Consider the following 24,731-nt stretch of genomic DNA (forward strand, 5'->3'; position numbering starts at 1 on the left):
AAGTCTGAGGTGCGTCTTCAGCATACTGTGGAAATTATATTTTGTTTTTATATTTTGTTTCCACCAATCTGGCCTGCCTCAGACAGCTACAGAACATTCCAGAGAACTGAGAAGCCCAACCACTGATCTCAGGCAGATTCACCTAAGAGGAGGTCTTTCAAGCAGCTTGGTCCCAAGCTGTTTAGAGCTTTATAGGTAATAGCCTCCACCAGCCCCTTGACTTGCACTTGGAAATGGATTGGAAGCCATTGCAACTGATACAGCAAGCACCTTGCCCTCTTAGGTTTTTAGCAGCAGCGTTCTGCCCCAGTTGCAAGTTTAAGCAGTTTTCAAGGGCAGCCCCATATAACGTGTGTTACAGTACTCCAACCGAGTTGTAACTAATGCATGTAGGACTATGGCTGGGTCTGACCATACCAGGAAAATATATAGTATTCTGAACATTTTTGGCAGTGTGCTGCTCACAAAGTAGTATCCTTCTTCCACATCCTTTCTGATCACACCGAGTTCTGCCACCAAATCTTCGTTTGCAACACAGTACTCTCTGTCAGGAGTTCTCAAACTGTGGTCTGTGAGTTTCATTCAGGTGCTCCATGGCATGGCTGTAAATCTATGGCTGAAGATGGGAGATGGCACATCCATTGCAGTAAATTGTATTTAATTGCATCTCGTATTTCTTATATTGTATTTTATTGTATTACAATATGAATTCTGTGAAATACAATATATAAGAAATAAAAGAAGCAATAAAAATACAATTAAAATCAAACAGCATCTAGCACAGTGCATTACTGTTGTTACAACAGGCAGCAAAACCGTGAAATGGTCCACCAAGACCTTAGCAATTGGGAAGTGGTCCGTGGGCAATACCATTTTGGGAACCACTGCTCTATGTGCAGAGAGCCAGTGTGGTGTAGTGGTTAGAGTGTTGGACTATGACCTGGGAGACCAGGGTTCGAATCCCCACACAGCCATAAAACTCACTGGGTGCCCTTGGGCCAGTCACTGCCTCTCAGCCTCAGAGGAAGGCAATGGTAAACCACCTCTGAATACCGCTTACCATGAAAACCCTATTCATAGGGTCATCATAAGTTGAGATCCACTTGGAGGCAGTCCATTTCCATGCTCTATGTGCTATGTAGTAAGGTGCATCTGTCTCCATCATTATTGGCTTTTAGGAGGAATTTGAAAACATTATTGTTTTCTCAGGCATTTGATAGCTGATGGAGACAGTTCCTGGCAGCCCAGAGATCACTAGATGGAAGAATGTTCTATCTGCAACTGATTTTAGAATGTGTTTGATTGTTTTTATCATGCTTGTTGTTAAAATGTTTTGTGGTAAATGTGTTTGCCACCCTGGGCTGCTTCAGGAGGAAGATAAATGTAATAAATACTAGTAAATAATTATAGCCTTGTCTATAGCTTGCAAGCTTTCACCATTCCAGGTAGTGTATAAGACCTTCTGATGTGTTTTTTTGTTCTCGCCACCACTGCTGAGATATGTTTTTTTGCTTCTCACCATATATTTTAAATATATTTTTAAATGATGTCAGTTGCTTGGTGACACCATTTCACATTTTTATGATGCTTGCAGGATACTGATCTGTGTCCAAGTCCAAGTGGGTTCATTTATACTTTGCTGTAAGCCCTGTGTTTGTTTGTTTTTGTTGTTGTTAAAGTGTCTAAAAGCTCACCGGTTGCTGAAGGTACATTAAGTAGGCTTTGATTAAACTATTGCACTGAAGATGACTATCCAATCTCCTAGAAATTATTAGCAAGGCAATCTTTAGACAGAAGAACGTCAACACAAATTGATTTGTCAGAGTTGTTGGTTTACCTTGGGACGCTGTCAAGAGGATATGAATTTGCCCTAAAACTGTAGGACAAGATTTCCCTTAAAAAGAGTTCTCCCATCAGCCTATAGGAAAGATGCAGGTTTTCTGGTAAAACGATAGCTAGACAGGGTCTGGGAACTGGCACTGCCAAAGCAGTTAACACAGTATAATAGCATTGTGAAAGGAGCAGGAACATGTGGTAATTTTGAGGACATCTGGATGCACTTTTTGTCTTACATCAGTAGTAAAGGCCATCAGTTCAGCCCCCGATTTCTCATGTTAATTTGTGGAGGGGTATGATATAGAATGGAAATACACTGAAAATAATATGAGGAATGCTACACTGAAAAATTTGCAATGAAACTTCTTTAAATGCTGAGTGAGTCTGTACTCTACATGCTTTTGCATTTCAGTATTGTTGTTTTGTTATGTGATATAAATAAAAAATAGAAGTTCTCCCATGACCTACAAAAATTATTGGCAAAAAGTCTGGACAAAGTGCAAAATGAAATCTTGTCAGAAAACACTACTTTTGATTCATTTTTAATTATTATTTATTTTATCATTCAGAGTTTTCAGGTTATGCCTTTTCAAGGAAGATAAAACTTTTCTGGGTAGCAAAAAGCAATTGCTGGTTCAAGAAGTCCAGTTTTACTTATATGTTCAAGAGTCAGTAAAGCATTTTTAACTGCATTTCCACAAGTACCTATACTTAAACATAGTGGCCCATTTTGAGGGTCACTTAAAGGAATAATCATGTTTTCAGTTGCCTTGAGTGGTCCACCCACCTTTCTCTATTGCACTGTTACTCTGAAAGAGGCCCTCTAGATCTCTCCCAAGCAGTTGATGCATGAACTCCAGAATTCATTTGTGGCTTATTGTGAGTGAGACCAGTGTGTTCTACTTCACACAACTCAAAAGAGATGGGGAAAACAGAGATACAAGGCAAGGAACTCTCCCAGCCATGCCTGGAAATGCCAGGGATTGAACCTAGGACTTTCTGCATGATAAACTGATGTTCTGCCACTGAGCTATGGGCCCCCTTTCCCAAAGCTGCAGGGATCTGGCTGCACTTTCTGCAATCATGGCTGCACTTTTTAGCACACTTACAGGTATCATTGACTGGGTCACCTGCTATGACTGTCTCCTAAGAGATGTGCAACAGATGGAGATAATTGTGAAAAGTGCGGTTCGCATGAAGAACATGCATTTGTGAATCAGCCCATATTGGCTTGCCAAAGACCACCCAGTAAAACTCTTGCCTATGCCACAATCCAAGCCCAAACCTCCAGTTACCACATAGTACCCTGGATCCATGTTAGAAGGCTAGAATGTTCTAATCTAACATCACATTTTTAACAAATAGTTCACATGTTCAGCTGCTTATCAAATACACTGTAATCAAGCCTAGAGAAAGCAAATGCACGTGTGACCCAGGTAATCAAATCAGCTGTGTTGTTATGATCCTAAAACACCACTCTCACCTTCACAATTACACATGCCCTTAACTCTGCTAGACCTAATTAGGAGGTCATGTCACCAAAAATGCCCTGATGAGCATTGGAGCTATATTATTGTTTTTGAAACATGAAGCTATTTAATTGTTCTGTAAACATGGGTTAATTGTTTTGTAGAAGAATGGATCCAGATATGGGTAACCATGAGAGCTTGGAAAAGTTACTTTTTTGAACTACAACTCCCATCAGCCCCAGCCAGCATGGCCACTGGATTGGGCTGATGGGAATTGTAGTTCAAAAAAGTAACTTTTCCAAGCTCTGAATTCCCTTCTGATTTAAAATTGATCCCATTCTTTCTCCCCCCCAAAATTTCAAAATATTTTAATTCTGATGGCTACATTCTCTTTGATTTAGAGATATTTTCTATAGAGCACCAGATACAGGGATAAAAGATTCTATAGAGTGTTCTATGGAGTGTTAGGGTCTTCATAGACTTAAGGCCACACTCAGAACAATTCCATCTTGAGTGTTGGTAGAACTGTCTTATCTTGGTTCACAATCTGAAATCTTAACCATCATTTAGGAAGGCAAAACGTTTAACTAAACCGTTTCAGATATGTCTAATTCACTGATTGTTCATCACCCCCCTCTCTCACTCACTTACACACATATATCTGTGCATTGAAAATCCCTCTGTATTCTCCTAGCATGGAAGATCATTCTGGTTTCAGGGTGTGGGAGAGACAAGGTTTGAGTTCATTATTTCTCAACCATTTTTATTCTTTGGTTAGCCTATTTTTTGTTAATTTTGATTATTATTAGTAGTAGTAAAGGATAGCATCATTGCTAGGCAATACTAAATTTGCTTATATTTAAATGCACAAATATATTTCTAAATGAGAACCTCACAAAGGCAAAAAACCCAACACTGAGCAGGGGAAAAAAAAGCCTGCATATAAAAACAGCAACAGAGGAAAAAGGTCGAGAGGAGGAGGGTGAAAGGGGGCGTGGCAAAGTAGTTCCGCGCCCTCCGGGTTCCCTAGGTGACGCAGGAGGAAAGGGGTCGCGTCGTGACGTCAGGGTGTTTCCCGGTGACGTTTGCCTGGGCATGCGCAGTAGCAACGCGGCGATTTTGGGTGACGTCACGTTTGGGGTGTGACGTACGGCCGCCGCTGGCCGCTTGGAACATTCTCGGAACATTGTGTTGCTCTTCGTTCCCCTTCCTTTTTTCCCCCCCTTGTCCCACCCCCGTCTTCCGCTACGGGTCGCGGTTGGGGGCGGCCGGGTCGTCAGGGGCGACACGGCTCCCCCTCCCCTCATCCCCCCTCCTTCACCTCCTCCCCCTTTCTGCCCCCCTCCCCCTCCTCAGCGCTTCGATCCAAGATGGCGGCGCTGAGCAGCAGCAGCGCTGAGGGGGCCTCACTCTTCAACGGGGACATGGAGCCCGAGCCGCCTCTGCCCGGGGCCTGCTACGCGGGGGGCAGCGCCAGTGCCGGGGGAGACCCCGCCATCCCTGAGGAGGTGAGGCCCGGCCGTGTGGGGATGATGGGGGTTGGGAGGCCGGCCTGCCATCTCTAGGCACCCCTTTTTATTCTCCCGCTTGTTTGCTTAGCAAGGGGCTCCTGCTGCTATTCTGTGGGTTGTCAGGAGCGACTTAGGCCGGGGAAGAGCAGCAAGAGATGTTAGTGGGTTGGGAGGTGGCTGGGACAGGATGGCAAGCAGGCAGGGGCCCTAGGTCGGCTGTCTCTGTGAGAGCGATGGAGCCAAAAGCAAAATGTGAGGTTGGGGTGGTGATGGTTTTATGAAGTGGGGAGGGGGTTGGGGTTGCCAACTGGCCGCTCTGGCCTGCTCTTGTGCCTTCGACTGCAACTTGGTCTGCAGCACACCAGCAGGTGAAGCTTTTATCGGCATGGAGGCGAACAGGATTGCTTGCTAAGGTTTTTGCATCAAGCTGCTGCAAGGGCCCATTGTAAAGCTGGCAAACCTAGGCGGGGGAGAGGGCTATATCGAGGCCCCCAGCAGAACGATTCTTCCCATCTCCTCTATCCTCGTCCCATGCAGTCCAATTCCCTTGGCATACTGTGGCCTTGTCTTGTCGCTTCTGATGAGTTGCCTCAAGTTGCTATAAGACAGGCAATTCCTGGGGTTTCTGCTCTCCCCCCACCTCTTCTCTGCTTCTTTCTGGTTTTCTTATCTGCATATTCATAAACAGCACTTGATTGCCAAGGGTTAATGTAGTTGGAGCAACACTTCGTCAACTCCCTCCTCCCCAGTGCAATGGTGGCTTCCTCTGGCCCCAGTTGCATGGCTGTAGGAGGCCAAGGGAATATATTGCGAGTGCAGGGAGAAAACGGGGCATCTCCCTTTGTTTGTTTGCTTGATCACTCCCTCAGTGTCTATTAGAGGGGAGGTGGGTGCCCGTACTTTGAGAGGGTCAGTTTGGGGATCTGGGTATGAGGGCTGGATTGCCACCCTGCTAAGTCAGCGGTATTAAAAGCTCACAGTAGATTGCATCAATATTATTAAAAACAACATGGTCACATATGCTCTGTGAACAGCACCTTGGCATGAACAGGGTATGCCCGTGGGTTCTGCTAGGCTCTTGGCATTTGGTTCCTTGTTGGGGAGGCAGTGGCAGATGATTTTTGGCACTGAAATCAGACTCCAGTAGAGAAAAATACATAGATCTGTGATGCTGCCTTTTAAAAACAAAGTGTAAGTAAGGGACTTGTTCATGTGAATGCCATAGGTATGTACTCCTAAAATAGCTTGCAGGGATTTGGGGGATGGGGGAGGAAGGAGGGAACGTGTTCGTTAGTAACATGTAATGGGGATATATGCAAACTTGACTTGCTCAATTCTCACTAGGTTGTGCTTGCTTTTTGCATATTTTGTGTGAATGCCCATGTTCAAAGCTCATCAGTCACTTTTGTGTTGTGTTGCAGATTGGAAGCTCTCTGGGGAGGGCTGGTGTTCTGCATTATGTGTGAAAGGTTTAAGTAAGAGTCTGTATGTATGATTTCTCCACAGTTGTTATAGCTAAAGCTCACTTCCTACAACAAAATAAACATACACCAAATTTATGGTGTGAAACTTAAACTTGGCACAATGTGTTAAGTACTATTGCAGTTTGCAGTTTTTTCATGTATATTTTGCATAATTATTTGACATACATTTAGAGAGGACACCTTCTAGTGACAGGTATAAGTATCAGTGGGATGATGTGTGGTAAGTTGGTTTATTATTGCAACTAACTGTAGGTCTCTCCAGTTGTCTACTATATCAAACAGATGGTTAAAACCAGGGCTGTGGAGTCGGTACGTCAAACCTTTGACTCCGACTCCTCTATTTTTCTACTGTCCGACTCCGACTCCTTCATAAATGGCAAATGTATATTTATTTATTTATTTTATTTATTATTTGATTTATATTCTGCCCTTCCTCCCAACAGGAGCCCAGGGCGGCAAACAGAAACGCTAAAAACACTTTAAGACATCATAAAAAGACCTTAAAATACATTAAAAGAACAAAATTAAATTATTAATTTTATTTTGAAGTCGGAGTCGGTACATTTCTTCCGACTCCACCCAAAATTGCTTCCGATTCCACGACTCCAACTCCACAGCCCTGGTTAAAACACAACATGTTTATGGACCTTTTCTATCAGTAATTGCAATGAATTTCTAAAGGAGAGCTGAATCCTCACTGCGGTAGCCCACTGGTTGCTTGCACTGTAGTAAATAGGAAGAGCTGATGTAATGTAGTGACTAAGACTGCAATCCAGTACATGTCTACTCACAAGTAAGCTCTGTTGGGTTCAATGGGACTTACTTCCAGGTAAGTGTGCATTGGATTACAGCCTGAGACTGCAGTCCCAACCCTGCTTACCTGGAAGTAAGGGCCATTGAATTCAGTAGGACTTACTTCTGAGTAGACATGGTTAGGATTGTGCTGTAAGACTGAACTATGAATCAGAATGTCTCCACATTCTAACACTTCTCTTCCTTAACTGCCCAATATGTGTCAGTGTTCACATACACTCCAAATCTTTAACATGGTAATAATAACACTGACCTAACTTACAGCTTTGTTGTAAGAATTACAAGATAATATAAGTGAAGTGCTTTAAACACTGAAATAATACCTAAATACTAAGCATTATTATTAGCTTACTTGGGGTTTAGAAAGAAATCTGAAGCTTCCAAAGGGAAGGGTTATAGCTCAGTGGTAGAGCACATGCTTTGACTTCGGACCCTGGTTCAATCCTGGGCACCTCCAGGTGGAGTGGGGAAAGACTTATTTCTGAAACCCTGGAAAGCTGCCGTCATTCAGTGTAGACAGCCCTAAGCTGCATGGACCAAGAGCAGTGTCCTATATCTTACACTGAAAACAGCTCCTCTGAAGTAAATAATCTGTTCTTTAATATATGCATAAATGCAAGCAAATACATGGCTATAGCAGTATTCATAGTGATAGACAGGTGCTCTGCTGCTATTTAAGGAATAAGACTCTGCATAAGAATCTTATGTGGCTAGATCAAATCAAAGGGCCTTATAGTCCAGTGCTATTCTGTCTCTGACGGTGGCCAGACAGATGTTCTGAGAATCAAACAGGACCTAGTTTGCCAGATGTTGAGGGCAATTGAAGGTATTCTGCCTCTGAATATCAAGGATACATTGCTTGCCATCATTGTTAGTATAATTCTGATGTTTGTTCACCTGGTATTTCCATGTATTTGTTAAACCCTTTCAAACATTGTGTGAGCTAGTGATCCCCATCACATTTTGTGTTATGTGTTGTGTAAGTGTATGCTTCCCTTTGTCCTGGGCCTGTCACTGATAACGTTTTACTGAATGATTCTGAATCCTATTTTGAGATATTCATCCTTTCTTCGCACTCTCCATGCTGTTTATAATTTCCCTTTGGTGTTTTGTCATGAGACAAGCAAGGAGAGCTGCAATGAACAGAGTACTTTTTGGATTCAAAGGATAAACTACGAGTATCTTTGGCAAGGATGGCAAATCAATTTCTATTTACATTTCTCTAGCCCCAGTTGTACACTTCAAGATGTGTCACAGGGATGGGTCTTCTATGTCACATTAGCTGTATGCTGTTCTTTGTGTGCAGAAATGAATTTTGTGCTTCCATAATTTGAACTATGGTTTGTAACCTTTCTCTTGTGGTTATCTGCCTTAGTCGTCCTCTTTGTTGTTAAGCAGATCATCAGGAAAATAGCTCCTTATATGTTCATTGCAGTCTAGCTGCAGTTCTTTTGAAGCTCTGTCTTCAAGGCTCATTGAGCTGACATGCTGTGAATTTACTGTCTTCTTATTTTGCCTTTCAAGAAAGTTCAGGTAAGCTTTTGTTTTGATGCTGGGGATGGATTGTTGGTTTTGATCAGACATACAATTCCAATCAATTTTGCTCTCTCATTGAAAGCTAAGGCTTATGTTATGTGTCTGGCATTTGGCATGCTTAATCAATAGGGTGTCTCACACTGGCTGGCATGAAATGTAGTTTTAATCTGGCACTTTGATTGAGTCCTATAAAGGTCAAGAAGAATTTTTTTTTGTCCTACGACAGACCCACATAACTAATGAACCACCAGACTGCCTGCACCAGTCATGTAATGAGGCTTGTCTGGTGGCTGACACTCCCGCCTGTTTCTGTAGCCTTAAGTTGGCAGCAAAGCCAGGGTTTGCTTAGGCTGCTGTATATAGTTAGTAGGCTACATTTGGTTTGATGGGTTATAAATTGCGCAGGCTACCTCGGTGTTGTGCTTACTTTTGATGCCTAAAAGAGAGTACCACTGGAAATGGACCAACGGGTGCAAACAGTCAACTGTTGAAGGAGCAAGATCATTGGTCAGCTGTCAACTGAAAAGCATTGCTTGCAGATGACACAATCTGAAGAATGCCTGAGCGCTCTAGCAATGTTGTCAATTGCAAATGATGTAGCTTGCCAACTCATCTTGAAAGAGATAATGTAGGATTCTTCCGAAAGACACACAAGGTGACTATTTCATAATCAACCTGGCGGGCAAGCTGGGAGTGGGGAGAAGATCCCTGCATATATTTCCAATTAGTTGCAACTGTTTCAGGGGGGGAAATGATGTCCTGTTATTATGTACATTTTATTCAATCATAACAGATAGGCATGCCTTCCTTACTAGTGAAAGAACTGGACAATGAATCTTTTTAAAATGCCAAGCATCTCTGTGTTTACAGACTCTAAGGTTGCAATCCAATACATGTCTACTTAGAAGTAAGCTCCATTGGGTTCAATAGGACTTACTCCCAGCTAAGTGTGTATTGGATTGCAGCCTAAATGATTAAATTTTGTTCAGGATTTAAATCTTTTTTTGTCAATCAAAAATATAACCTAATTCACAGAGATTGACAATAGATGATACGTATCACCTATTGGCTCAGTATTTTACTATACAGAACCAAACATTCATCAATAGAAACACTTTTGAGCACTTTTAGATTGTCTAATATGATGTAATTTTTCCTATTCAGGGAGATTTGGACAAGGAGAAGAGGTGGGCAACTGAAAGCATTAAGGTGATAGTGCCCCATGCATTTTTTCCTAAGATTGGTGGCCACTGATATTAAGTGATGTCTTGGAAGTGAATGCATTGTAGTTCTGTAAGGGAAATGCTGTAAGCAATGGTTGCATTTTTATTGCAGCTTCTCTGTTTTATTTTTCCAGTTACTGTAATTGAAATACTTGTATTCAGCTTTTATGACTTCTGTTTTACTTGAAAGGAAGCATAGTTTGTGTAAAAAAAATATGTTTAGGTATTTGTCTGTCAAACAATTCAGGGTTGTAACTGAACTGCGATTTAATACAGGCAAGGCAAAAGTGTTCTTGGTCTGTGGAAGTGCTGATCCAGTGGAAAGGTGGTAGCTTATTTTGAGAAGTGGAACTTCCTTTGAAACATCAGGTGCTCCTGGATGGCTAGTGTCAAGGGTGCTTAGAAGTGTCTTTGCACAGCTTATGCTGGTGTGCCAGCTGTGCCTCATCACAGAGAAGGCAGACCTGTGAGGTGCTCTCACACCCTTGAATCATGTTCAACTAATACAACACACTAAAAGGGACTTCTTTTGAAAAGTGAAAATTTCAGCTGATATAAAACACACAAGTCTCAATGGAACTTACTTCTGAGAGACACACATAAGATTGCATTGTTCATAGGGAATCCTAGAAGTTGTGGGCCAAAACTGTAGGAGCCTCCTCCCTGTCCACCTCACCTCATATGCCAGGAGCACTCAGAAGAGGGTTTTTGAAGCAGATTTGCCTACATAGGCAGATTGGGACAAGATGTTCCCTCACACACCTGTGTTCCCTCACAAAGCTGTGCAGGGGATTTAAAGGTGAAAACCAGTCCTTTGAATTGTGCTTGAAAATGAACCAGAAGCCAATGACGCTCTTCTGGTGAGGTGTGTTCCCAATAACTTGTCCCAGTTAACTAGTGGCTCTATTTTGTAGACACCCAATTTAAACTTGTCAGAGTGCCACGGTTCCTTTAAACAACTCTGCTATATGCAGTTTTTCCTTGAATGCTGTCTGGAAGATTCAGCTGGTGCCAAATAGTGGTTCTCTGTATTCTGTTGTAGGGTGGGTTTCTGAGAACGTGTTATGTCAGTGCTTAAACATCTGCTTGTTCGCCTTTTTATTGCAAACATGTTTTAAGTTGCTAGGTTTAACTCACAAACTTTTAAAGAGGTAAGGCTTCATATCCTGTCATGATTGCTGAGATCAGTCCGGAGAAGCTTCTTCATGTCAAGCTTCAAGAACAAGAGTAGGCAGAGGCTGATTCTTAGTGGCTGTCACCTCCCTTTGTCAATCATGAGTTTCAGCATCTTCATGAACTATTTGTTGAGAAGAGGGGAGTTAAAAGGGATAATGTTTTTTAAAATGGTACAAGTTGGACGTACAACAAAATGTTGAAATGTGTCCTCATTAACAGGAGTGGGCCTGTCCATGTAATGTCCTCAGCAAGTCATGTCCTCAAGTAGTTACTTATAATTTATTTATAAAAATTGTTATATACTACACTCTCACAAAGCATCAAGGTAGTGTGCAGCAATTTAAAAGCAAATCAAAAGAATTGTTAAAATGGCTGGCTACTCAAAAAATGTTTTAAACAGCTGCACAGACCTGTCAGCACAAAAAAGTCTTCAAGAGACACTTGCAAGTCAAAAGCAAAGATCCCCAGATATCCCATTCAACCTGCCTCCCTAGGTTTTCCATTTCCTTTTACAACTGATACTCAGCATTCCATGGCTGCTGAGCATGCTCAGTCTTCATTGAGCTTGCCCCCTCAATTTTTAACACGTTTTTCTACTTTTAGCCCCCAGTTAATATTGTCAGATTTCTGTGTGAACTCCTGTTCAGACAGAAATCTCACATTCCAAGTAACTCCGAGGTATGCAACACTGTCACTGGAGATGTAAATGATCACACAGTGGTTTGTTGCAGAGCTGTCCTGAGTCATGGAAGCCAGTGTAATTTATGCCAGTTTAAGTTAAGTTGGTGTAAGGTACACCAGATCCAAACACCATTCAGGAGTGAGTCTACTGCCAGCTGAGCCATTCCAAGACTGTCAAAGGGAAAACATGCCAAATAGAGTTTTACTTGTATAACACTTTTTGCTGGTGTAAGTTCAGCTGAGTTGACAGGTCATGTGACTGAGATGAATGGAGTTAGGATCCAGCATAAGTCCCCATCCTCAGTCCCACCTTCTCCCCTCCCCTGGAACACCTATTTTTCGGGGCTTATGCCAGCATAAGCTACGGCTGTCTTGTGTCAGCCAACTGAGCCAGGATGACCGAGTTATGCCAATTGAACCTGGCTAAGCCAGGAACCATCAGGCTTAGCTGGTGATCCACCAGATCCTAAATCACTCATCCTGGTGGATTTTGGGTTTGGATTACGCCCTTAGTGTTCCTGCTCTCTCAGTCCAATTTTTGACTATTGAGACTTTGCCTTAAAGAGAGGCTAGTGTATTGTGTTGCATAACTACGCCTTCCTTGGACCTTGTCAATGTTTTATTATGAAGTTCAGCCATGAATGCACGGGCCTAGATCTAAAGATCTAGATCCTTCTGAATTGTAACTTCTTTTGGAGAAAAAAGCTTCTTAAAAGTTGAATTCATTTTAGGTTGTGAGAAAAGAGTGTTTATGGATCTCCTTAATGCTCTGTCTAAAGAACCTAGATCTTTGTGATTTAGTTTTGCAGTATAAACTTGGGGTGGTATACTGCTGCAGGCCCTAGTCAGAGTAGGTCCATTGAGGTTAATAGAATGAATAGATTCATTAATTTCAGTGGATCTACTCTGAGCAGGATTAGTTGAATACAATCCTTGATGTAGACTTTTGCACTGTAATAACATATTTTGGTTATAGTTGAAGGGGAAAATCTTTTCAAGCAGTCATGCTGGCTCCTGGGTTAAACCGACTAGCACTGTTCTCCACAGACAGATGGCTAAGACTTTCGGGTGATAAATGTACTGTAGCTTTTTTACAGGAGGAAGTATTTAAATTCTTAGGTATTGTCCTTTAGCTAACTGTTAGTGTTATTCCGGAATGTCTTCTGTACATAGTTTCTTGCTTAGTACCAGAGTAGTAGTATTCATATTGGCATTGACAGAGGAATGAAAGCAGGTACGATAAAAACTGTTTAACACATAAATTTCTTACTGGGAATCTCTGGGGTATGTTTACAGATTTGTGCATTCTTTTGACTGGTTTACATCTTGCTCACCTGTATCACACATTTATATTGTGTGCTCTGTTTTGGGTGTGCATAGACTTTCATCCCACTGCCTGTAGTTTTTCTGGATTCATTATGTGAGCCAGCCCAAACCATGGAGATTGTGTGTGTGTGTGTGTGTGTGTATGTCATGTTGTGCTGTGTTGTACCTGTAGTGTCAGGTGGACCTGCACCCACATGTATGGACATGAGTGCTAACTGTATCATAAGCTAAACTGACTATCAATATATGTCTGACAAATATCATTTATGGGTTTAAAACTTTCTAATACACTTGGTCAGGCTTTTTGAAATATATGCATGTTTATTTTTAGGTGTGGAATATCAAACAAATGATTAAATTAACACAAGAACACATAGAAGCCCTTCTAGACAAGTTTGGAGGAGAACATAATCCACCATCTATATACTTGGAGGTAAGCGCTGAGTTGCAGGTGAATAATACGTTCTCCATCTTGTATGGGTATAAAATAGTGTTCTGTCATTAAGAGACAAGGAAATGCCTCTAGTTGTTTAAAATGTTTCATAATGCAGTTGTGTTGACAATTTATGTTGGTACCTTAGAGTCAAGAGTGTCATTTTTAGTATGAACAAGAGTATCATCAACTGCTTTATATAAGGAATAGCCAGACATTGCTATAAGAGCACTTTGGGTGGTGGGAGGTATTAAGATTTAAATCCATTGTCACAGTTCCAGATCATAGCTAAAGAACACCATTGCACAGGTACTGTGTGGTCAAAAGCAGTCCGCCTACCTTTGCAAAGGAGAGGTCATGCTTAACAAATCTGATTATCTCCTTTAAGCAGGTGACAATGAAAGCTGACAAGGGGGAAGTAGTACACATAATCTATTTAAATATTCAAAAGGTTTTTCTATATTATGCTTCAACAGCAGCACTTTCTGGACAGTGTTTATGAATGAGAGTTCTTAACTGGATTCAGAATTGATTTACTAGTAATGATAGGCCAAATCATAGTGCTAATGTAAATGTGTGTAGGTTAGAATTGATAAAGGAATTTAAAATAATGTTTCCTTTAATTTTCTTCGGTTTTGAAAGGGGGAAAAAACTCCATTTGGACCATCTTTCCAGAAAGGAAGAAATTGAGGGGGATATGCTCAATCCACTAAATCATGGTTCAGAGGGTTGGAAATATGCTGCATGTTCCCTGTGCCCTTTTTGCATCAGGTTTTTTTTTTTGCATGTCCTGTTTAGCATCAGCCATAAATTGCCATGACATTTTGAACTAGCAAACCATGGTTTCTGATTCTGGTTTTGAGGACAAGTTTGCAAATTTGGACATTGCAGCAAACTATGGTTAGTGCTGAACAGCTCAGGGAGAAAGAAACTAGGAGAGAGGGAAGGAAGGAGCATGCAGTTTGATGGTTTTTCTGACAATGATTTGGAAGCTTGTCTGACTTGAACCATTGCATTGTTGGTTTGCAGAAATTGTTATTCGTAAATGTATTCCAATGAGATATTTGTTGGACACCCTGGGCCTGAGTCCAAACTGTTGTGTGAGATTGCAAAGAGATATACAATCTATTCCAAGTGTATGGGTTGTATCCAATGAAGTCATTGCACTTGCAAAACAGTTTCTGCTTGTGCAACGTAACTTCCCCTCCCTGTGCACCCCGCACCCCCCAATCTGCTCTGGGTTTCCCCACAGCCCTCTGAAACAGATTTAGGGGGAGAGTTCTGGGTGGTATCCAACTAAGTAGTTCCGCTAGCACAACCACCTTTGGCTGTGCAGTGGAGCTTCTCCTCTCTCTCCTATCCCTGTGCTCCCCCTACATGTGTTTTGGGTTTCCTCAATCCTCTGGAGCCAATTTGGGGAAGGTGCGCAAGGAGAGGAAGCGGAAGTTCCCTTGTGCAAGGAGAAATCCTTGTGCTAGAGGAAGTACTTTGTTGCATACCACCCTCTATTGCATGAGTGAAGGTGATTCAGCAACAACTTTGTTAAATTCAGTAGGACCCCGCTTTACGGCGCTTTGCTTTATGGCGCTTCGCTAATGCAGCAGTCTCAATTAGATGCAATTAGACTAAAGCCGCACTCATACGGCTCTTGTTCCGCTTTTATGGCGGTTTTCAGGCATTGCGCACCATTCTATTCAATGAGTTCCGCTTTTTGGCGGTTTTCGCTTTTTGGTGGGGGTCCGGAACATAACCCGCCGTATGTGTGGGGCCCTACTGTGCAGCTCTCTCTCTTTAAAAATTGGCCTGTCTGCACAAGCAATACTTTGAAACATGGCTGTCTGTAAAAACTAGGAAGACAAACCTAGGCTTACTTCAGCCATTTTTAAATATGAAAGTTAGGCCTGGTTTTTTTTTGCATTTCTTCTGAGATGCTGCTTTTTCTCAAGTTGTATAATGACTTGTTTGCATAAAAACCATTTTTTTAATTCAGTAGAATTGGAAAAAGATTACAGTAACTCCCTGTGTCTATCACACCCGCATGCATTCTACATAAGCAACTGGGTTTGTAATAGTGGTCAACCGCCAGGAACCAGAAGAGACTGTTTACACATTTCCACATATTCCTTTAGTGTTTCTGATAGTTTCTTCTGGTCCTTAAAAGTTGATGTTAACAGTTCAGGTTCCAGGCTCTTCACTCCAGAGGGACAGGCTAGAAGAAGCTGTGCAGGTGGCTCTGGCTGGCTGCTGGTAACTGCACCAGCCCTCAGAAACAGCCCTTCCAGTTTTAGATTCAGAGTATTGTGGGAAGTGTCTGACTAGGTTCTTTTAGTAGATATTGCACAGATCTCTTGCAAAACAAGTAGCATTGCACAGACATTTGCAAAACAAAAATACCCCCAAAAGGGAGGGGAGTATTGGCAAAATGGTCACAACAGCTTGCTGCTATGCTCCCAATGTAATTGTCTGTTTTAATTATTGCATCCATGCTGTACTCACTTAGACATTCTTGGGTCCTGTTAATTTCAGAGAAACTTGAGCTTGCTTATTTGGGTGCAGGATGACAGCATTTTCACAAAAGGAAGAAAAGGGAAGATAATCTCCCCATGGGGAATTAAAATACTATGTTTAAAATGTATGTGCAAAATCAAATTCTGCCTTAAGTTAATTTGTGTATAACTAACTTGCTCTTAGATTTCTGTGTGCTTGCCTTTATTTTATTTGGAGTGTGATGCATGCTCTCCATTTTTCTCAATCTCTAAATTTCTATATTTAGCACTGAAATTCTAACCAGAGCAATTGCTCAGGCCTATATGGTTCTTTGCTAGATAACATCTTGAGTCTTCTTGTTCCAGTTCAGTAGACTGCATCTACACAGGGCTTTTGGCAATATGAGCATCAGCCGGCATTATCCTTAAAGCCTGCAGACTGTCTTCCCTTATATACCAAGATTGCTGCAAACATAAACTGGAAGTTTCCAAACCATAATTTGCCATTTTTTTCTGACCCTGGCTAGAGAACTGAAGGCCTGGGAAAAAAACAGAAAAAAATGTGGGGGTGGGTGACTTATTTTCCAAAGCTTTTTTGTTTTTTCCAAGAAAAATGGGAACATTTGGATTATGAAATATTTCTTTTAGAATGATCAATAAAATGTTTAAGACAAGGTGTTCACATATTTACCCCCCCACCTGCCCCCCCCAAAGATTTCTAAAAGGTATGTAACAGGAAGGGTTTTATGTAAGATTAAATACAGTATCTGGTCATTACAATTCCTGTATACTGAGGACAAGCAAGTCCTGAGCTGTACGTGGGAGAGCAAAACGCTCAAATGCAAGAGGAGGCACTGACATCGATACAAGAGAAGGAAGAAGGAAATTAAGTGCCTTCTGGGCTTGTGGGCTTCCTCTTGTTGGCATAGACCCAGGCCCTGCAGGAAGAGAACATCGCCGCCCAGGGAAGGAGAGTCTGCTGCTGCTGCTGTGGGATCACCACCTCCACCACCCTTCCCTGTGGGACTTCTGCCTGGCAGACCTGCATCCTGCAGGACCAGGCCCCAGGTACGCAGCCAGCTGGGACTGATTGCTACCACCTGTCCCTCTTTGGAGGGATACATAAGCCGGCTGGCTGGGGTGGCCTGGGAGACCCAGGGCCTGCAGGAAGAGAACATCGCCGCCCAGGGAAGGAGAGTCTGCTGCTGCTGCTGTGGGATCACCACCTCCACCACCCTTCCCTGTGGGACTTCTGCCTGGCAGACCTGCATCCTGCAGGACCAGGCCCCAGGTACCCAGCCAGCTGGGACTGATTGCTACCACCTGTCCCTCTTTGGAGGGATACATAAGCCGGCTGGCTGGGGTGGCCTGGGAGACCCAGGGCCTGCAGGAAGAGAACATCGCCGCCCAGGGAAGGAGAGTCTGCTGCTGCTGCTGTGGGATCACCACCTCCACCACCCTTCCCTGTGGGACTTCTGCCTGGCAGACCTGCATCCTGCAGGACCAGGCCCCAGGTACCCAGCCAGCTGGGACTGATTGCTACCACCTGTCCCTCTTTGGAGGGATACATAAGCCGGCTGGCTGGGGTGGCCTGGGAGACCCAGGGCCTGCAGGAAGAGAACATCGCCGCCCAGGGAAGGAGAGTCTGCTGCTGCTGCTGTGGGATCACCACCTCCACCACCCTTCCCTGTGGGACTTCTGCCTGGCAGACCTGCATCCTGCAGGACCAGGCCCCAGGTACCCAGCCAGCTGGGACTGATTGCTACCACCTGTCCCTCTTTGGAGGGATACATAAGCCGGCTGGCTGGGGTGGCCTGGGTGTGTGTTTGTTTTTTGTTTGTTTTTTGTGTGCTGCTTTTTTTTTTTGTGGGAATAAGGAGGATTTTATGATGTTTTAACTGGAAATTGGTTTTAAATTGTTTAGGTCTGTGGTTTGTTTTTGTATATGTATATTATGTATAGCTTTTTGTTATTGTAAGTCGCCTAGAGTGTCCACTAACCTGGACAGATAGGCGACCAATAAATAAAATATTATTATTATTATTATTATTATAGTTGGTGGATGTGATTCTGTCCTCTTGACTAGGCCTCAGGGAGTGGGAGAAAGTACACAGCAACACAAAGAAGCAGAAATTGATAGTGATAGCTCAGAAAATGAGACTGATTAAATTTCATGTAGTATTCATTGGTTCCCCCCCCTTTTTTTTTCCCCCTCAGTTCTTTCTGTGGAAATTAGTGCTTTATGTCTGGTTGGTACTGTGGAGAAGACATAATAATTTTCATAATACAAAATTGTTTTCTTTGTTTAACTATAATGTTGGTTTCTTAGGTTTTTGGTTTTTGCCTGCTCCTCATAAACTGGCAAAACCAAAGAGATACTAGTTTCAAAGTTCAGCAATGTGTAGCTACATTGTAACATGTTTTAATCTTTTTTTAAAAAAAGTAAATTCAATTTGTAAGTGTCTGAATAAACTGTAATTTTAACATATCAGACATGATAATTTTATGGCAAATCAAGTTAAATATATTTTATATTCTTAAAATGACTTTGATATGTAAAAGGTTCTAAAAATAAGTATTACATATTTTTCAAATTTCCCATTTTTATTTGAATAAACAGTTTTTTCCATGCCTTCAGTGTTTCTGGAAATTGTACATATCTAATCCTAGCAAACTATAGTATTTATGGCAAGCTGAGGTTGGGCGTTTCCAGCCTACAATGAGAGGAGGGAGTATGCAAGCCTCAGGCTTCTTTTGCCCCCAGTGTGGCATTAGATTTGAGTAGCAGCTTCACAAAAAGCTTAACATCAGAAAAGATGAAATCATTGTTCCACCTAGAGCAATGTTCTTCAACCCTGCATCCCCAGATGTTGTTGGACTACAACTCCCATCATTCCTGACCATTGACTAAGTGGCTGGGAATAATGAGAGCTGTAGTCCAACAACATCTGGAGACCCAAGGTTGAAGAACACTGACAGTAGAGGAAGGGGACCAGCGCTGATGAAGTTCTCATTTAATAGGTAAAAAGGAAAATTGCCTATGGATTGTATGTTTGCATTTGAACTCTGATAATCAATTACATGTTGCTGCAGCAAACACATGTTTGCTGGGTGAAGGTAATGCATTTGGCAAGGGAGAATCAGCAGGTGGGAGGGGGATTCCCCAACCCTAACCCTCCCACTACTTCTCCCCTGTAGCCCCTCCCCCAGGCTTCTATTTCTACAGCTGTGCCTTTTTCCAGTCTCCTAGATTGCTTCAGGGGGAAATTGGCCAGGGGGGTAGAGCCCATGGGGAAGAATTGGCAGATGGGGAAGGTCTGAGACCTTGCCTCTGTTAAATCTCCCTTGCAAATCTCCCCCCCCCCCCCGAATTATGTTGTTATGCCTTACAGTATATGTGTAGTTCTGTCTCAAGGAAGAAGTAGAATAGACAGTTTGTTGAATTTCACAACACAAACAGGGCTATTGAATTAATAATTCTGGTTCCATCATTTCCTGCTTTGTAAATCATCCTTGAATATATTCTGTTGGAGGTTGGATCAGGGACTGTTTCAGTTATTGCAGTGAGGGTACTTTAGAAGCTATGAATATCTCAAAAGTGCACATCCAGGTTACCAGTGTTTTTACCTTCACTTTTTCCTCCTATAGGCCTATGAAGAGTACACCAGCAAGTTAGATGCCCTGCAACAGAGGGAGCAACAGTTATTGGAGTCCATGGGGAATGGAACTGATTTCTCTGTCTCCAGTTCTGCTTCAACAGATACTGTTACATCATCATCATCCTCTAGTCTCTCTGTTGCACCTTCATCCCTCTCAGTTTATCAGAACCCCACAGATTTGTCACGGAATAACCCTAAATCTCCACAGAAGCCTACTGTAAGAGTCTTCCTTCCCAACAAACAGAGGACAGTGGTAAGCACATCTGTCAAAATTTTAATTTGTGTCTCCTTGCCAAAAGAAAACATGTTGACTTTTAAAACAATGGAAAATAAAAAAAGGTGTCGTATAATTCCTATACTATGTTACAGCATAATACATTAAGTAGTGGAGTGAGCAAACTGTTGTCCTCAAGGGATCCTGAATGCCAATCTAGACTAGAAATGTAATTAAAGGGTGTATTAAAGGATTATTTTGTTGTTGTTGTGAGATGTGACCTCTTTTGTGAGAGTGGAAAATAAATTCTGTTTAGTTATTGATTTTAGTGCCAAATATATGCCACATGCTGTACAGAATGTAGAAACAACCTGCAATGTGATCCTGCTCTCCATGTGCGAAGGGCTGGGTAGTTGGGCTCCATCCATGTTGGATGTACACCAGTACACCATGGCACTTGGAGTGTCTGAGGTTCCGTTGTCAAGAACAGAAAGAGAGGGGCCTGGTCACAGGTGAACTTGAGCAGAGCAAGTGAGAAAGGTATAGTAAGTTCAGTTGTGCAGGGTGAAACTTTCAGGGTCATGGGCGGCAGGGGAATTAACATACTTTATTCACAAAATAAAGTATTTTAGGCTTTTAAAAAAAGATCCTCGACTATGACCTTGGACCTGCTTTTGGTGTGCAGAGAATGCACATTGCTAATCCATCCCCCTTTCTAGCAATTTGTAGCGCTCATTTAAGGCTTATTGTTACCAAGGAGACCCTGAAGGCTAGGAAAGAGAGAAAAGTGTGTGCTTTCAGGGAGGGGGGCTACATAAAAAGATACGAGATAGCAGAAGCTGAAACAAATTAGCAGTGGCTCTTTGGGGGAGAGAAGAGTGGCATTTTTAGAGAGGAGACATAAAAATGAAGGAGCAAAATAGGAGGGAAATGACGGGGAAGTTTAGATGGAATGTAAGGCAATTATTGAGAATTTGATTTCAGATTTCAGGGAAACTGAAGGACTTTTAGGTCTGGTTGATTTCATTGGGAGAGATAGTGCAGTTCTGTGCATGTGCAGAGTTGCAGTCTTATGCTGTCAGCAGTATCAGTGTTACTTAGCAATGTTTAACAGTGCAATCCAATACAAGACGTCTCATAATTAAGACTGTTTGAGTTCAATGGGACTTAATCCCAGATATGAGATCATAGAATTATAACCTAATTTTGACTGGATTTGCACCTGTTGGTTTTAATGCTTAGTTGTTTATTCCTACACATTAAAAATATTTCTCATTTAATATTAAGTAGGTGCATATTCTTGTAAACAATATGCTCAGGTTTCTTTTTTCAGGTTTCATTTTTTAATAGATACTTAATGGCAAAGGTGCTTTGGGTATTTCCTTTACCTAACCGCCTATGAAGAATATACTGCTTTTGAAAATGGAAAGTATCCTAATAGAGACATTAATACAATTATTATTAATTTTGTTATCTACCCTTCACCAGCAGATCCCAGGGCTGATTACAACAATTTGAACAAGATTTATTTGCAGAAATTCCTTTCGGCATCTAAGAGCCTATATGGCTTTTAGCTACTCATGCGGGATAGTAAATGTATTTTGCTGGTTGTGGGAAGTGACAGAGTGTTATCTGGGGGCCCAAAGGCCATTTTTCTTATCTCAGACCTTCCTCTGACTTCTGAAATTTCACTAGGCAATTTCCACGCACTTCAGATTCATATGAAGACAGCGGTGGGAAGCCTTTGGCCCTCCTGATGATGTTGGACTACAGCTCCCATCATCTCTGACAATTGACTGTGCTGGCTTGAGCTGATGGGGGTTGGTGTCCAACAACTTCTAGGGGGCCAAGGATTCCCCACCCTTGCCTTAAGTGCTATCATCTTACTTCCTACAAATGAAAAGGTTGAGATTCTCCTTTGTAGCTTTAGAACTAGCAGCAATATGATGCCAGCTCCTCAAAATGTTATGCCACTTGTTAGAATCTGAAATATTGTTTCAGCCCTACTGTTTTCCCTTGTATTCCTGGTTATTTCTCATGACTCATGATTGTAAGTTCATTTCTTCCCCCTCCCATTCTCTGGAATTCTAATTCTAGACACGTCTCAAAGGGTACTGTGCAGCACACTGTCATAATGGGAAGAGAAATAAAACATTTTTAAGGCAATGAAGAAAGCTGGGTTCCTTCTGTTTAATGTTAATTAAAACACACATATGCTACAGCTGGATACACATGATAAGTTGAGGGTGTTCTGTGATTGCTCTGTGCAAGCACAGAAAAAGCTTTTTGGGATACAATTAATCAGGAAAAATGCACATTCAGCATTTCCTATAGTGCTGCCTTCTTTAATATTTTGCATATAGATCTACTGCTGCTGTTGTTCCCAAGCCAGGATACCCTCCTCAGAGGGACTAGTTGTTGCAGCAGAATCATGGATTTGTGTGGTGGTGGTAAGAATAGAGCAAGTGGAACAGGGGATAGACATCTACCTCTGATTGAAGACTGAAAAAAGTCATGTTTTGATATAAGATTCTGATTTTCTAATAACCCAGTTTTGGTCACCTAGCTATCTAAAAGAAAGTGCCCTTTCCGGCCGCATAAGGAAATTGGTTTGGGTTCATATAAACAGAGGGTGTGGGATGTACATATCAAAGACAACCCACAGAAACTGTGTTGTCAGACACAAGTGGCTGAAACTTCTTCTATAGCAATATAAAACTCTTTCACCTTCTCTTCTCTCCCATCCCTCTTTTGATCCTTTGTATTTGTTAACTGTCCTGTGTACTACTGGTTAAAGGTCAGATGGAAGTGATGTGGGCTGATCTCTGAAACCCACCTGACTGTGGGGAAACTTTTATTACATTGGATCCCTGTATCCTGAATAAACTTTCTGCAGTCTGATCCTGTGCATGGTTACTTGAAAGAGAGTCCTACAGATTTCAGTGGGGCTTACTCCCTTGTAAGTATTAGAATTGCAGCCTTAATTTGAAAATCTGCCCTGGCTGGTAAATTTACAGGCCAGGAACCTATGAGGTTTACAATTTGTCCATTTTACAGTGCTATTTAGGCAGCAGAGAATGGGAGGACTGAGGCATGTCATCTCAATCACAGATTTCTGTCTCCAGTTTTCCTCCAGAGAAGGTGGTTGCAGTGAAATCCCTCTTTCAGGGAAAGCAGAAGATTATACCAGATCCTGGGTAAAAATTGATCTGAGTTCATCAGAGCTCACTTGCCTGCATGTATCTCTGTGCTTTAGTCATTAATGGCACATTGATGGTGTGATGAATTTCAGTGAGCCTTGCAAATAATCTCACACATTACTATCCTGCCATATTTAAATTTTAAAATGGCTTTGATGAAGACGATTCTGCCCTTAAACATAAGAAAACACTGTTGCTGTGTGTTTTTGAAACAGAAAAACACCTGTTCTAGGATTGCAAAATAACATTAAAAAATCCATATAGAACAGGGAAACATACGGGATTTTTTATTTTTTTAAAAAAATGATGTTCCTTTAAAGGAACACAAAGAGACATATAGAAAAAAATCATAGGAGGGGTTTTTTTGCTGTCTTGTATTTATTATTTGATTTATATCCTGCCCTTCCTCCCAGTGGGAGCCCAGGGCATCAGTCTTCAGTTTCTAATTGATCAAAGACCAAAGAAAAAGTTATGTTTGGCCAAACTGGCAGGCAGCTAATTTTGTGCAGAACTTTGCAAAGCAGTATATCTCCTCCCTGTTATGAGCTAGTGTTTGCTGGAACTCGGGCCCAGACTTTTATTTTTAACTACCAGTGCAAAGCCCAAGAACGTGCGAAGTAAGAGATGGCCTCTAAGCGTTAGTCAAGTTTCTTATTTTCTAATGGTATAACCCAAGGTATGGTCTGAAGGCATGTGAGGCCACCACCTTGCTGAAGCTATCTAGACCTGGGCCTGGTCAGTGTCTGGATGGGTGATTGCTTGGAAACTACATATGCATCAGCTTGAGTTCCTTGATGGAAGAAAGGCAGGATAAAAATGGAAGAAGAAGATAGTCTTGCACAGTCCTCAAACACCAAAGGCATTTGGTTTTCTCAAACGGAATTTCTAAAAAGATTGTTTTCTGAAACGGAAAGAGATTAGCATTCCCAAAGACACGTATGTCAAGCATAACAATCTGCTGACTTATTTTAATTTATTGAGTATTTATTAATAATAACAATAATAAGTAATAATAAATTTTATTTTTCAGCCACCTATCTGTCCGGGTTAGGGACACTCTAGGCGACGAACAACAAGAATAAAAACAGTACATATACATATCAACATAATCAATTTTAAACTATAAAAACCATCCATTAATTCCGTTATAACATAAAATTAATCTGTCCCAATCTTGTAGGCCTGCCTGAACAGCCAGGTCTTCAAGGCTCGGCGCTAGCTGGACAGGGAGGGAGCATGTCTGAGATCGAAAGGGAGGGAGTTCCAGAGGGTGGGGGCCACAATAGAGAATGCCCTCTCTCTGGTCCGCACCAGCCTAGCTGTTCTCACCGGTGGGACCGAGAGAAGGTCTTCCGAGGCTGATCTCGTCAGGCGGCACAATCGGTGACTCTGGAGGCATTCCTTCAGATATATTAGGCATGAAAAGGGCACAAATAACAGTGTTTTTTGTTTTTGTTTTGCAAATGCTTTGCAAGAGGCTTCTGACTGAGTGCTGACTCAAATGGGTAATTGCAGCGGTCATTCAGTACAGAAAAGAACATGTTCAGTTGACTCTTTTAAAAAGTATTGTACTTCTTGGAATGTGCTACAAATCAGGGGCTCTGGGTTACCTGAGGACATCTTCTAGTTGCCAGCAGTGACCAGGTTCCTTCTTAATGTCATTGCTTGATTATAAACTGTTTTG

General features: G+C 42.0%; 1 protein-coding gene across 8 annotated transcripts in view; it reads left to right on the plus strand.

Moving 5' to 3' along the window:
• Positions 1–4,439: 4,439 nt before the first annotated feature.
• Positions 4,440–24,731, plus strand: part of BRAF (B-Raf proto-oncogene, serine/threonine kinase) — a 68,250-nt gene continuing 47,958 nt past the window's right edge. For 2 of the 8 annotated variants that reach the window (XM_061638773.1, XM_061638772.1), the window contains exons 1-3: positions 4,595–4,813; positions 13,387–13,488; positions 19,623–19,886. In XM_061638773.1, the coding sequence (XP_061494757.1) occupies positions 4,676–4,813; positions 13,387–13,488; positions 19,623–19,886 (504 nt within the window). In that variant the 5' untranslated portion in view covers positions 4,595–4,675. Of the gene's footprint in view, positions 4,814–5,988; positions 6,008–9,837; positions 9,859–13,386; positions 13,489–17,417; positions 17,793–19,622; positions 19,887–24,731 lie in introns of those variants that run through there. The other 6 variants (XM_061638780.1, XM_061638777.1, XM_061638776.1 and 3 more) reach the window with 6 other exon arrangements.

This window comes from Rhineura floridana, chromosome 8, assembly GCF_030035675.1.
Source record: "Rhineura floridana isolate rRhiFlo1 chromosome 8, rRhiFlo1.hap2, whole genome shotgun sequence".
Lineage (NCBI taxonomy): Eukaryota > Metazoa > Chordata > Lepidosauria > Squamata > Rhineuridae > Rhineura > Rhineura floridana.